General features: G+C 34.1%; 1 protein-coding gene across 1 annotated transcript; it reads right to left on the reverse strand.

Moving 5' to 3' along the window:
- Positions 7,630–11,895, reverse strand: LOC109336738 (GDP-Man:Man(3)GlcNAc(2)-PP-Dol alpha-1,2-mannosyltransferase). The gene is made up of 7 exons (XM_019573530.1): positions 11,448–11,895; positions 10,387–10,673; positions 9,622–9,808; positions 9,129–9,197; positions 8,823–9,016; positions 8,183–8,292; positions 7,630–8,076 (listed from the first exon to the last, which is right to left on the reverse strand). Exons 1-7 carry the CDS (start codon positions 11,736–11,738, stop codon positions 7,832–7,834), a joined length of 1,383 nt encoding a protein of 460 aa, XP_019429075.1. The 5' UTR covers positions 11,739–11,895; the 3' UTR covers positions 7,630–7,831.

The following is a 15,105-nucleotide window of genomic DNA, read 5'->3' on the forward strand; positions in this document are numbered from 1 at the left end:
AAGATGTTATTAATTTATATTAACAATTTCAATTAAGCAAGTTGTAAATGGGTGATCACAACTTAACTATCAATAATTTAATTTGACACGTACCTCGTCCCATTTTTTGGATTTTAAAACATTGGTCAAAATCCGGTCCTCCTCTTTAAGTTATTGCACTTAATGGGGTCAATTTAATAAGGCTGAACATTAATTGAAGTAATCATATTTATTCGAAATTCAATCTTGACAAATTTAATTTATAAATCAAAGAAGTTGAATTTGAGTTAAAAATTGAATTCACTAAATAAACGATATAAAAGTTATGAGAACAATAAACTAATGTTATGCAAATACACATAGATAATTAAGATTAAAAGTTAGTTAATAGTCATCTAATCATGTGACACATAAATTAGTGTCATATGATAACTTACAAAAGTTATGTACAATTATTTTTTAATCTTGACATTACAAATAAGATTCAATAATAGATATCAGTTGTTCGCATTTCTTATATAAAAAATTGTTACTATATGTATCACTTTATATACATACATATAGATGTAATAATCTTTACTACAGAACTTTAATTAATACATATTTATTATTAATATTCATAATCTTTATATATACTAGCTTGTCGATGACACTTTGCGTCTGTCGACCCGTATTCTTATTTTGTCTAATATGAAGTGTATAAGTATAAGAAGTGCAATATATAATATGAATAAACAATGTAGATTTAAGAAGATAAAAATCATATAGGGATGTTAGATATTTTTCATGTGTTATTCTTGGGTTGAGAAAGAGAGAAGATAAAGATAAGATAAAATGTGAAAGAGTAATGATGTACTCATGAAAAATAAAAGCATTATGTGGAAGTTTTTATTAGTTATTAAAGAGAGAAGTTAAAAATGATAAAGATGGAATATAAAAATTATGTCATGCATGGTGGTTACATCTTGTTTGAACTTTATTAATAGTATAAATATAAATATAGATACAGATATAGATGTATATGTATCATCCACCAACTCCCTGTAGATCCTTTAAAATTATACTATGAACGACATATATGTAAGTTCGTTAACCCGCTCGAAAGATCGTGAACTTTAATTGAGCTGGAAAAATAGTTTGACACTGAAATCATCTCGAGTCAATCCTTAACGAGTCGACCTGAGCTAAATCAAGTTCGACTCAACTTGTTTTTACTCCTAGTTAGTGAACATATAAGCAAAATTATCTATTATTCATTTTTCTAAATCTTTGCACAATACTTTCAATATTGTGTAGTACAAAGTCAAAACGGGCCAATAACCAAATTTCGAAGTGAAAAAAGAAACTTTGCATAAATAAAATAATATATCAACTGTGGAACCACCGCAACTTTCATCACATTTAAGGGTGACTCGACCACGATGATCACCATATTAATATATTCAATAACATAGATCAAATATGGATGAGTGACATGAAATTTCATGCAATGTGATCTCAAACATGTCTATTTCCAACTAGTCATTCTTTATTCTTTAGTGAGATCAATCAAAAGTCTTTAATTGCAACACAATAGTTACAATGCACAATTTCAAAATGGGACAATAAACCATCAACTTTATTATGCATAAAAACTGTATATAACATCCAAAGTAAGTCATAAAACATATAGACTCTCACTGAACTAAGGTATCCTAAGGAACAACACACATATGAGCAACATGCTCATGAAAGACTTTATGTACCAAACCCTTAGTCAGTGGATTAGCTAGCATAAAATTTGTCCTTATATGTTCTATGGATATTTGTCCATTTTAAAAACTTTCTTTAACAACCAGAAACTTTATGTCAATAAATTTTGACTTTGTAGAACTCCTATTGTTGTTGGAGTAAAAAACCCCGGACTTCTTATCATAATAAATTCTCAATGGTCTTTAAATACCATCGACCACACGTAAGCTAGTGACAAAATTCTGCAACCATATGTCATGGTCTGATGTTTCAAAATAAGCCATGAACTCCCCAATAATGGTTGAAGGAGCTATAAGCGTCTATTTTGCAGACTTCCAAGAGATAGCACCCCCAGCCGATATAAGCACATATCTAGAGGTGGAGTGTGTGTTGTTTAGACATCCAGCAAAATCGGAGTCAGAGTACCCAATAATCTCTAAATTCTCAGACCTCCGATAAGTGAGCATGTACTCCTTCGTTCTCTTCAAGTAACTTATAACACATTTGACTGCCTTCCAATGATGCATTCCGGGATTACTCAAATATCTTCCTAAAACTCCCACAACAAAAGCTATGTTGGGACGTGTGCAAACTTGAGCATACATTAGACTTCCTACTGCAGATGCATAAGGAATCTTTTACATCTCATATTTTTCAAGGTCATTTTTGGGGCATTGTTCGAGACTAAACTTTTCTCCCTTAGCTATAGGGGTATCCCCTGGTTTACTGTCTTTCTTGCCAAATTTATCCAAGATTTTATCTATATAGTTTTCTTGTGATAACCTTAGGATACCTTGAGAGTGATCTCCCAGTATATGTTCCCCAAGATTTTTCATTTTGAAATTCTTCATTAGAAATCTCTTGGTCTCATGCAATAGTCTCATATCACTGCTAGCAAGCAGTATATCATCGACATATAATACCAGGAAGATAAATTTACTCTCAGTGAACATATGGTATACACAATCTTCAACTTTATTTGCCTCAAAACCATACGAGGTAATAACATGATGAAATTTGTGATTCCACTGACGAGAAGCTTGTTTAAGCCCATAGATGGATTTCTTTAATTTTCATACCATTGATTTTGAGCCAGCTGACACAAAGTTTTCTGGTTGCACCATATAGATCGTTTCCTTAATGTCACCATTTAGAAATGCAGTCTTAAAATCCTTATGATGAAGCTCTAAATCAAAATGAGCTACTAGTGCCAATATTATTATAAAAGAATCCTTCGAATATACTGGAGAGAAAGTTTCTTTATAATCAATGTCTTCTTTCTGAGTGAAGCCTTTAGCAACAAGACGAGATTTATATCTGTCAATATTACCATTTGAATCCCTCTTGGTTTTAAATATCCATTTGCAAACAATAGGTTTCGCACCTTCAGGTAATTCGACAAGATCTCAAACGGCATGATCATGATTTGAACATCAAATGAACCTTTATTGTATTTAAGAAAAGTTTATGTCTATTCTTGAAAGTTCAAAATATTTATGAGTTTTGTTGAAAAAATTTCATTTTTAAAAGGTATTATGTGTAAAAGGTTGTTTAGCATATGTTATTATTTGATTTCCAAGTTAAATTAATGATTTGGGATAAAAGATGATTTATTAAAGTCTTGACTTCATAAACTTAAAGTGTTATGAAGTTTTGGATAGTAAAGTAGTAAAAGTGTTAACTTATGATTTATAGTTCATGACTTTGAAATCAACACCTATTAACCCTTGAGGTTATCGTAAAATTTGGAGGTGTTGAGATGATAATGAAATTAGTTGTGTTTTCTTTAGTAGCATACTTTAAATGAGGAGATTGAACTAAAAAGTCTTGACTTTATAAACCTAAAGTGTTATGAAGTCTTAGATAGAAAAATGATTTAAAAGTGTTGATCTTGGTTAAGTTAGTTTACTTTAAAGTGGTAAGATTGACTTAAAAAGTCTTGATTTAAAATTATTGATTTTATTTAAGTTGACTTACTTTAAAATGGTAACTCTAGCTTAATAATATTACTTAAAATGGTTAATCTTAATAATAATATTTTACTTGCAAAAGATAAGTTTTATGAATAATTATCATTACCGGAAAAATGTAACAAAGTGAAAATACATGTCTAGAAAAGTTCTATTTAAGGAAAGACTTGATATTTAAGTGTGTATTTACGTCTCACCTCTCTTTCCTGTGAACTAACCTGGTGTATATCCACAAATTATGACATAATTTCGTTATAAGTTTTGTTAAAACTTTACTTTAGAAAGTGTCATTGTGTTGTAAGACTTTTAATGATAAATGATGATTCAAGAAATACCTAACCTTGAATCGGATGGATGAAAGCGATTAAGTTCATTTTAGATCGGAAGTTTTATTTTCGCGTAAAATGTTATTTCGTAAGAATAATAATTATCAAAGTGGCCTAATTAGTGTTATTTGATTTTGGCGTGATGAATAGTTCAAGAAGAGACTCGACGAATTAAGCTCACCTGGAATCGAGGAAACAATCTACACGATACACTTAGGTGAGGGAGAAAACATTGTGACACAATGGTGACCGAATATGCTTCAGGACCTCCAAACTCCCTCACAAGTTTGGAGTTGTGTTGGATATTAAGAAAGCTTGTACTTAATCAATTGTCTGTTTTGTTTGGATTAAGTACATCAATATTTCTTATGACGAATTATGTTAGGTTATGTTTACGTATGAAGATGCCATGATTATTCTTATTTAATATTGCTCGAATAACTGTTCTAAAAATTATATGTATGAGATAATTGTTAAATTCAAGGCTTAAAAATATGTTTTATAAATGAGAAAACTTTTTATTAAGAAAAGAAATTTAATTAAGTTTCAGACTTATCTCGCTTGAGCGAGCCAACTCTCGCTTGAGATCGCTTGGGCGAGATAGCTCTCGCCTAAGCTGAAATATGCACAAAGAAAATTGGTTGTTTTCTTACTGAAGCGAGACAACTCTCGCTTGAGCCACATGTGGTTTATAAAAATGGTGATTCCCTTGCTTGAGCAAGACAACTCTCGCTTGAGCGAGAAGGCTCCATACATACAAGACTTCTTAAGTCGTCTTAACGATAACTCTCACATGTGCGAGAGTCTAATGGCATTTTTGCCATCAAGAATTCATTCACTTTCAATCCTATTCAATAAAACATAAAACACCTTTATTGGAGATAATGTTCTTTCAATAAGTAAATGTTGTAAAGATGAATAATTATATGAAATTCTTGGAAATGATACAAAGAAGAGTTGCCATACCTAAAGTGACGTATGTAAAGAATTGCATGGTTAAGGACGAGGCCTGCAAGTGTTATATTATGCCCACGCAGTGAGATCGTCTGACCGTAAGAGACTTGGCTTGAGAGCCGTCCAGGGTGATTCAGTGATGGTTCGTAGTGGTGTTGAGAAGTATTATATGCCCATGCAGTGAGATCGTATGACCGTAAGAGGCTTTGCTTTAGAGCCGTCCAAGATGATTCAGCGATGGTTCGTAGTGGTGCTGAGGTTTATTCTATGTGGTTTAAATGTTAAGATCGGGTCCCACTAGAAGCATTCCCGATGAGAGATTTCTTAGGATGGGCAGATTGTTATAAAAGATGGATTAAAAGATTTAATTTGCTAACTTCGGTTAGTGTGCATATTCATTGTGAATAATGAAGTAGTGAAGAGGAAATTTACGGGAGACGAACGAGCCCCGAGATGTTGAGAGGAACGACAATGACGGTGATTTGTCAGCAAAGTCTTGAGGGAGAGTCTAGGTGAGACGAGTCCCGTGTATTCCTGGATGAGGTATTCATCTGGATCGACAGTGCTCACAGTGCAAACCAGACGATCTCTGACAACCCCTCTTTACAATCAGGATCGATGAGAGTGATGCCCAGAAAGTGTTTGATACGACACCATCCGGAAATGGACAGTTCTGTTGGAATAGATTGATCATATATATATATATCCTTGCGAGGAATAAGTTTTGGTGCGATCAAATCGGCTTGTTATAGGACGTGTACTCTCGGTTATTTCCGAATAGTTATTGAGAGGATAATGGTGTAAGGATGGTGGACATATGCATAATATGCATACATGGTATTTATCGATATTGATTCTAAAATCATATATTGATTCTAAAATCATAAGTTTTATACTTCATTCATCATCAATACATGCGTGTATGATCATATGATATATCTGTACTTGTTCTTTGTCTTGGGGTGATATTTTGTGTGATTCCATGACGTCAATGATAAGTTTTTCATTAGATGTCTTACTCCCTCTCTTTCATTCTGGTGTACCCGTATACATCTATGTTTAGATGGACAAATCGGCGATGATCAGGGGCTACCGCTTTACCATGTCCCAAGAGGGGGCATTAGCGTTGAAGAAAACAGATACACCTACATTGGTCCCTACGACCTGGAATTGGATCTCGTATGTGATGGCTCTATGTTGCATCTCCCAACACGTTACGCAGTTCGGGAAGGATCGTTCACCCTACCAGAGCGAAGGTCCATACCTGCTGGTCCATCTGCACTATCTGAGGCACGAGGCAGATCAGAGGTTGTCAAGACCTGACCCTAACCGGGATTCGCATCTACTAACTCAACGCCAAGAGGGACGTAAGGAGCAGGCATGGCTACTTCATCGGAGCCTATGGGGTACACTCCGGACCCTTCGATGGATTGGGTAGCAGATGAGGTGGTGGAGGACAAGGGCGATGTCTGTGTAGAGTTAATTTGCACTGAGAATTTGGTGGAGGTTATAGAGATCTCTTCAGATTCGAAAATCGAGGAAGATCCGAGTGAGGTTTCCAGTGCACCACTGGTCTAGAAGCTCTTTTCTTTCTTTTGATAGGGAACCTATGTAGGGTACTTTTGTAATGCCAACGCCCCGACATTATTTTATTTTTATTTGTCTTTTTAGTCTTTGTTAGGAGCGAAGAATAGACTCTGTCTTGTATTTTGTAAATCATGATGTACGTATTACAAATTCAAGAATTGATTAATGAGAAGTATTCAGAAAAGAATTGTGTTTCGTTCAATTACATTTTAAGTATTAAAAAATTATTTTCACAAAGGTTTGAAAATCTGACGTCTTGAAAGAGAATAAATAAAATGGAAAAAAATGATTTGTAAGTTAGGTTACATAAAAGAAAAAGAAAAAAAATTACTCATTTTTCCAAGAGATTAAATATAGTAATTATGAAATGATTTTCGGGGCGTTACATTAAGTGGTATCAGAGCGGTTCAATCCTATTCGGACTGGGCATGACCTTACATGCTTTCTTGTGTGACTTTGTATGATTGTTTGATTATGATTTTCGTTTGAAGACATGAATTTTGTGTTCTTACGATTAGAGGAGTAACATATATAAATTTGATGTTCTCAGATTTAAGATGGCTTGATGTGGAACTGCAAATCTGGATTTCATGGTTGCGATGACGGCAGCGATTCAAAATGTGAATACTAACTTGCATCAACTGAATCAGCAACAACAACAATAACAACAACCCCAAGGACCCGCTCTATACAAGGGTTTGGACGAGTTTTGTCGTCGCAACCCACCTAAGTTTGAAGAAGGATTTGCACTAGATGTTGCTACCAACTAGATCCAAGAGTTGGAGAGGATTTTCCGAGCACTGATGTGCACCGAGGAGCAGAAGGTCACCTATGTGACCTACATACTGTCGAAGGAAGCTGAGAACTGGTAAGAGTTCACTCAACGCCAGATGGAACATGAAAATCAAGTTGTCATTGATCTAATAACATCTAATATGCAGGTCATTGATCTAATAACATCTAATAGGTGGAAAACAGGAACCAAGATTTGAGTATCATTTTCTTTAAATATGATTAATTATGCTAGCAAGCATATAGTCACTCCTTACATTACAAGTAGAATCATTTAAGGTTTGATATAATGGCATGAAGATAACATCCACTATTTTATAAATAAATAGAAGATAACATGGACTAAGAAATTATAGAGAAAACAAAAGTATAACTATTTCAGTAACCAAATTCTCCATCTATCTTGTTACATTGTTAAACTGGCAGAAAAGAAAACAGTGAGGGAACTCTGGACACTTTAAGTTACAATGATGTTGATTATTTGATAGGTCATCATTCAGAAACATGACAGAGAATAGGGCGTAATGCAGCTTTGAAGTCATCATAAAATCTCTGCTCAGAAAACCGCCTTGCTCGTTTCCTTGCAGCAGAAGCCATCACAAGTCTCTCCATCTCCGGCATCCTTATTATTCTCAAAATCGCATCTGCATATTCGTCAACATTGCAAGCAAGAAATCCTGTTTGCTCTCCATCTTCATCTAATACAATGTCCATTTTCGGGCCAGCAGAATTATGTGCTGAGAAGCAAACATTGCCAGAATAATCAATGCATGTAAAAGCACCGAAGACAGAAAATAAAGCAATATGTACCAAAAGGTGAACTTGCATATAATAGCTACCCACCAATTGGGATGGCACCGGCAGCCATATATTCTACAACACTAATGCCGAAGTGTTCGTCGGTCATGGAATGGATGCCAGCAACAGCACCCCCTAAAAGTCTCACCAATTCTCTGCAGGTTAAGGCAATGGTCTATTATACTAGTTACATAGTATTTAAAATTAACATTCCAGAAGCACAAATACAGCCTTCAACAATTGATTGACTACTTCAAAAATGAACTGATGTGATAAAAGCGATCATAATTAATTCAAATTCCAAATAACAAACAAAGATGCCTAAACTAGTCATTAATGCCATGTACATGCTTATACATAATCTATTCAATTGTAGCACACTGCTGAGATAAGCAAGTTGATACTAGAAAGTTGAAACACATTAAATTTACACTGAAGTTTTTTTAATAATTATGCGTATAATCCAATTGACTGCCAAAATTTATTAATAAAAAGGACTAACTGATCAGTCTCTGAATTAGCATTCAACGCTAGATGAAATGCCAATCATATATGCCATTAACTGAGCAACAAAAGGTATGCATTCTACAGAGTACTTGTTTTTAAAAAAAATTATTCGGCGGAGAAAGTGTTTTCTTGGAGTAATAGAGGGGGAATATCTGGATGTAAAGTCACGGGTACTAACCTGTATGTTATATTCTTGTGAAATTCCACTTGTTCGTTCACATTCAGCTCAAGTGCTTTCCTTTTTAAAATTTCAAGTCTTTCCTCATCTGATTTATTTCTGCAGCTGCCTACAAATTGGAGCTTAGGTTTTGGAAGGGTAGAATCCAATCTCTTAAAAGCATCCGAAAAAGCCTCAAGTTGGAGACTGTGTGCCTATGATGAAAAGAAACATGTAAATTTTGTATGATCAACAAAGGCTCAAAGGAGCCAAAAAAAATGGTTGTGTACCACCCATTCACAAGACTGAGAGGAGTTGTCTGCCCACCTTCTCTGGTCGAAATTGTGCAACAGAAATTATAGTAGGAATTTCAGCTGATCTTTCCAACGGAAGCACCTGCCCACATTGCTTACCTGTTAGAATCCACTTGTGAATACCACAATAGGTAAAGCACATCTATGGACAATATTGTATAAAAATCTGTAGCATGAAGTTACTAAAAAAGCTATCTTCCCATGTGTTTAACTATGACGAAATTGGCTTTGTAACATTTGTCTGTGCTCCTAAGGGAATGAAATAGGAAAAGTACTAAGTGCTGAGATTAAATTAAAGGTTTAACTAATGATGCAAGGATAAAGGCATGGGCATTGGGTAAATATACTACTCCAGGGGGGAAAGCAATAGAAAAGGACCATGAGAGCCTTCGATGCCACATAGGAACATGCAATCAAGGATCTAACCAACCAAAAGAGACGTGGAAGAGAAGCACATGACTAAATACCAATAACAATTGCAAGATCATAATGCACAAGTCGCTAACCTGAAGTCCTGAAGTATCACAAGGAGGATAGACTCGCTTAATACGGTCAGGAACTCCCCAAAGCTTTTCAATATGGGATTTGGTCCAAGATGAATTGACCATAGCTAGGTGTGCACAAGAACCTGCCATCCCATACAAGCAACTGAAGATTGTATAATAGACTATTTTGCACCGGGAAAGCCAAACACTGCCAGAAAATAATTATTGGGCTTCTTAGAAGAGGAAAAGAAGTAAAATAAACATGTTGCAATTCATGATAATATATTAAAATTTACTTTACAAGAATCGTATATATTTCCATAAATTTGCTTTTAGCTCAGAACGGCTATAGGAAAAGTATAAAGATAGATCATGAGATTCCTGAATCCCAGAATCTGTTAAAACTTAGTGCATTCTATAGCATAGAAATGTGTATGCATTGAAGGGCAACTGGGTGAGGGAAAGGGACCAGTTAGTAGAAAAGGTGAACTTCAATAGATAAAAACTTCAACTTTGACAGTCTATATAGCAAAGACTATATAAAAATTATATACAAATCAGGAGCATAAGGTGCAGCAACTTTAGAGAACCCCCCTTCCCATTTCCACTTACCCTTTAAACAATTCAGATACGCAAAAATATTGAAATTTATGAGGTACTGAAAAGAAAGCACTGATGCCATCATTATCCAAGCAAAGAAAAGAGTGGGGAGAAAACTCATGATGCAACTCAAATTAATTGAGGTAAAAAATTAAAAAAGCATAACTAAATAATTAGATATTGAACCTTTTTGCAACTAAGGCATCATTATTATACATCAAGCTGTGTTGACGTACACGAGATATCATGTCTGAACTGATAGTAGGATAATGCGTATAGCAAATAACTTTGCATCCAAACAACCGGGCAAGTGGATATGTAAAAGCATATCCACTTGTGTCAAAATAATAGAAAGGGGTAAACTTGCACAAAGCTTCCCAGGCAAGATACACAGAACCCAGACTTTGACCAATCATAGTAAAGTGTGGATAAGTAGTTTCTTCAATCCACTTTCTCTTGTACAAATGCACCACCTGAAAATTGAGGATAACAGGAAAGACAGAGGTTATCAACCTTTCTAAATAATCAAACGGATTCTAGCACAAAATGAGTGCTATTCACCATTGCAACCCTATTGAATTACTTCGCAAAAGCAAATAACCAACCAATTTATCTTGTCACATGGGTAAATGTCATCAAATTTTTTGTTCTTTACCAGGCCATCATCACTAAACATCCTGTTTCTACAATCCTGTCCCTTATCTACAGTTGACCTAAGAAGAACGGATACATCCATGGGACACGTACACGATACGGATACATTGATACAGAAGCAAAAATCATAAAATAATTGAAAGATATATAGACGAAAAGCATGTAAAACATACTGAGCCGAGACAATACTTATGCAACACAGGTACTTGAAGTGGCAACTATTTTAAAGTATCGGGGCTACATAGTAATCTAACAAATGCCAAATATGATACAAAAGAAACTGCTACCCAAATAGCCATACATGACTTTTTTCAATAGGACACTTCACTCCAATTAAACCTGCATATGTATGCTTAATGCTATACATAGTCGGTCCTGAGTCCAATAAAAGATGAATGTTATGTTAAACAATATACAACCAGCATAAAAAATTTGTTGAATCTTTAAGATATGGACTCTACTCTTATTATTTCCATTCAGAACACTGGAACCCAAGACAGACATTTGCAACATAGCTATGCATAATTACAAAAAAAACAAAGAAAAACCCAAATTCCAATTAATAAGAGAGAAGGAATGAAGGGTATGTGTACCTTTGGAGGAGAAAGAAGGGTGACCCCAAATCGATCAATGGCTCGAGCCATAAGACTCTGAGGAGTAGCATCGTGATCGCCAGTGTAGACAAGGCAATCAAGGTCAGGACTTTCGTCTTGGATGGCTCTGACGGCGCACCATAGCACCCTTTCCCCACCGCCACCGTCGTTGGTGTAGGGATGGAAAAAACCGACGGCGGTGTTCCTTCTCCGGCGGCGATTGATAAGGGTAAATGAAAATCGGAGAATGAGGGAAGTGAAGAGTGAAAAGATGATGAAGGTAAGTGCCATGATAAAGTGATTGGAAGAGTGAATCAGTGTAAATTAGATGAATGGATTTATGTGTGAGAAAATTGAAACTCAAACCTCACGCTTCTGCTTCATTGATTCATTCATCTCAAAAGGAAGAAAAATATAAACTTTTTGTCAATCTTTGATTCATGTCAACTTCACCATTTTTTCTTTGCTAGGGAAAGAAACATAAATATTGTTTTCAAGGACCCAGTAATCTAGTATATATCATTTTAGTCCTTGAAAGAAATTAAATTATTTAGTGTAATTTGACCTATGTGCACATGTATATGGTAAATCATTATTTTTACAATCTTGTTTTGTATTTTACAATTATAATTTTAAAAACTTATTTTAGTCATTATAAACACTTTGTAAACATAGATAATCTTATTTTGTTGGTCATTGTCAGAAAGTCTGAAACTCATTTTGATCTTTATCAGCTTTTCTTATTTCTAAACATAAAATCTTTTTTATTATGGTGAGTTTCTACTCTCTCTTTAGCCTCACAAGTATTTTTAAATCACATATATCATGTACCACATTTAGTAGAAAAAATATTTAAATTAAAATTTTAATTATTAAATATTTTTCTAATTAATTATAGGTAGTGACATATTTCTTGGGCAAAAAATGTGCTCTCTTTATCCTCACTCATTTGTCCGAGCAAATATTACTAATATAGGCTACAAAAGCTCTCAATTATTGTATTAGAGTTATAAAACTTTAAAAAAAAGATGATCAAAATATAATCATTTAAAAGATCTAATGCAAGATTCTATTGAAAATTGAATTAAAATTATTATTAAACTCGATTTTAAGATATTTTCACAATAACAAAATTTCACAAATACTCAGATGGAATTTTAGAAAAACCATATAAAACATAAAAGGTATAATTAGCTTAAATAAGAGAAACAATTTGTAAACATTTAAACGATGCGAAGAAGAGATTCAAAAACATCACAACTTGAGAGGCAAAACCACACCATGGAGAAAGTTATTGAAGATATCAAGCAAACAAACCCAACAAAAATCAGACATCGTGACCGAAGCAGATGACATCATGATTGAGGGGGATGTCCAACTTGATTAAGATAAATTGACCCATGACCGAGATATTATGACCAAGGAAAATGGCCAAGCTCACCAAGAGGAGATGACCCGATTGAGATATCGTGACTAAGGACAATGGGTAATGAGCGAGATAAGATGACTAAAGGTGCTAGTGCATGACCGAGATAGGATGACTGAGGGTGAGCAAGACAGGATGGTCAAGGATGTTGGCACGTGACTGAGACAGATTGACAAAGGTACATGAGATATGACTGAAACAGATTGACTGAAGCTCATGAGACATGACCAAGACAAACTGACCAAGGTACATAAGAGTATGAGATATAATCGAGACAGACTAGATGAAGCGAATAAAACATGACCTAGATAGACCGATCAAGGCATATGAGCCATGACCGAGATTTATTGACCGAGCATGGCGCACCTAGGCGCATGAATTCTTGAAAATGTCCTTGGGTCGTGGCCGAGCCATGTGGTGCATAAAACCTTTATTTGGCGCATTAGTTTTCTGAAGAATTTTTTTTATAGTTTTTTCTTCTTTATTTTGTCATGGGATGGGTTTAGATCTTTCTAGAACTTAAGTTAGGTAATATTAGTTAAGTTAGTGAGGGAATTTGTTGATTATATTCTATTTTTTTGGATAATGGGGGTAAGGTTACTTAAAAGCTAAGTAACCATGTCTTCTTCTTATTTAAATATCTTTCATAGGAATTCTAATTAATAAGAGAAGTATATTCCATTCAAATTTGTAATAAAAGTAACGGCCACACCATGATAAGTCATTCATTTATAGATCTATCGGTTTTTATTTATTTGTGTTTACTTTGTCAAAGTGTTTGATACATGGCTTGATTTTTCTATATATAAACTGTTTTTTATGAATTAAGACTATGATGCTTTTGTAATATTGTTTATTATGGCTTGACTTTTCTTTATAATTTACTTATTAGTTCATCAAGGTGTTTATTATGGCTTGACTTTGAGCTCTTGGAGGTTCTCTAAAAATTGGTATAAGGCAGTGTTTTTATTATTGTTGAATTGTTTTAATTTAATTTAGAGAAAAATATATATATGCACTTGGTGTATAAGTTTTATATATTATTATTGTATTATCCATTATACATATTTAATTATTATTAACTCTTAAAAAGTAATACAAATGAATGATGTAGTAAGTGTATAAATTTTTACACTCTTTAATTTATACAATTGGATAGGCGCAAATTGACACAGTGTAGAAGATAAAAGGTTGAGGATAAAATATTTTGATTCTTTTTTTAAAAGAAAATACTACTAATGATGGTAACGAAGATCCTATGTGCTTGGGGTTTGTAAATTCTTTTTCTCAAGGTGCTCACAGTGGTGCATATAATTGGGGATATTGATTAACATTATGCACCGGTGGGATAACTATATCTACATGATGACATCTTTTGGTTTGAAATTTTATTGAACAAAACCATGAGAATGACGCTTTGCTAAGTATTAGTATCAATCACATTACCTTTCATTTGTGTAAAGTAGCAGAATTTGAGCTAGTGAATGTAAAAAGTAAGTCAAAATTAATAGCAATCATCATATAATAAAGGTTTGAACAGTATAGCTATTGTAACTCTAATAACTGAAATATCCTACATATTATGGTGGAATAATTATGCACATCAAAAGGAAATTTTATTTTGGATCTTTGCCAATTTTTTAAGCCCCTATAGTTCCTCTTGCTACCGGAAAAATGAAAATTTGAAACTCTATAATCAATTTTCTAAGGGTCTGTTTGGGAGTTGGATTTTGGGAGCAAACAAGAGAAAATGAAGGCTTGGAACCATAAAATACACTTCTAAAATGAGTCTCAAAGCCTTCTATTTTCCTTTCTTCCCCTCAAAAGTCCAACACGCAAACAAACCATAACTATATCTCATCATATAATCGTTTCTAAGGCAGAGTTACTTGGAGATTTTTATTAAGGCAATCGGGATTTCAATGCTATTTTGATGTGTGCGCCAAATATTGTTATCAATATAATTTAGTAATAGTATTTTAATTGGTTGTTTTCATTTTAATATCATGTGTATCCCTTACTAGAGGGAGAGGGTGAACATTGACAGAGAAGGTTGTTTGCCTTACGGGTAGCAACCATAAGACTAGATACATTTATTATCCTCATATTTCATTAAGTGAAAGTATTAACAATGAATTGCCTTCATTCATAAATGAGCATATTATGGTATGTGAGTTTGAGAGAATATGGTTTGGAGGTTTGGGAGAGTAGGAAGAGGTAGGGGAAAGAGTT

The sequence above is a fragment of the Lupinus angustifolius genome, chromosome LG02 (genome assembly GCF_001865875.1).
Source record: "Lupinus angustifolius cultivar Tanjil chromosome LG02, LupAngTanjil_v1.0, whole genome shotgun sequence".
Classification (NCBI taxonomy): Eukaryota; Viridiplantae; Streptophyta; class Magnoliopsida; order Fabales; family Fabaceae; genus Lupinus; species Lupinus angustifolius.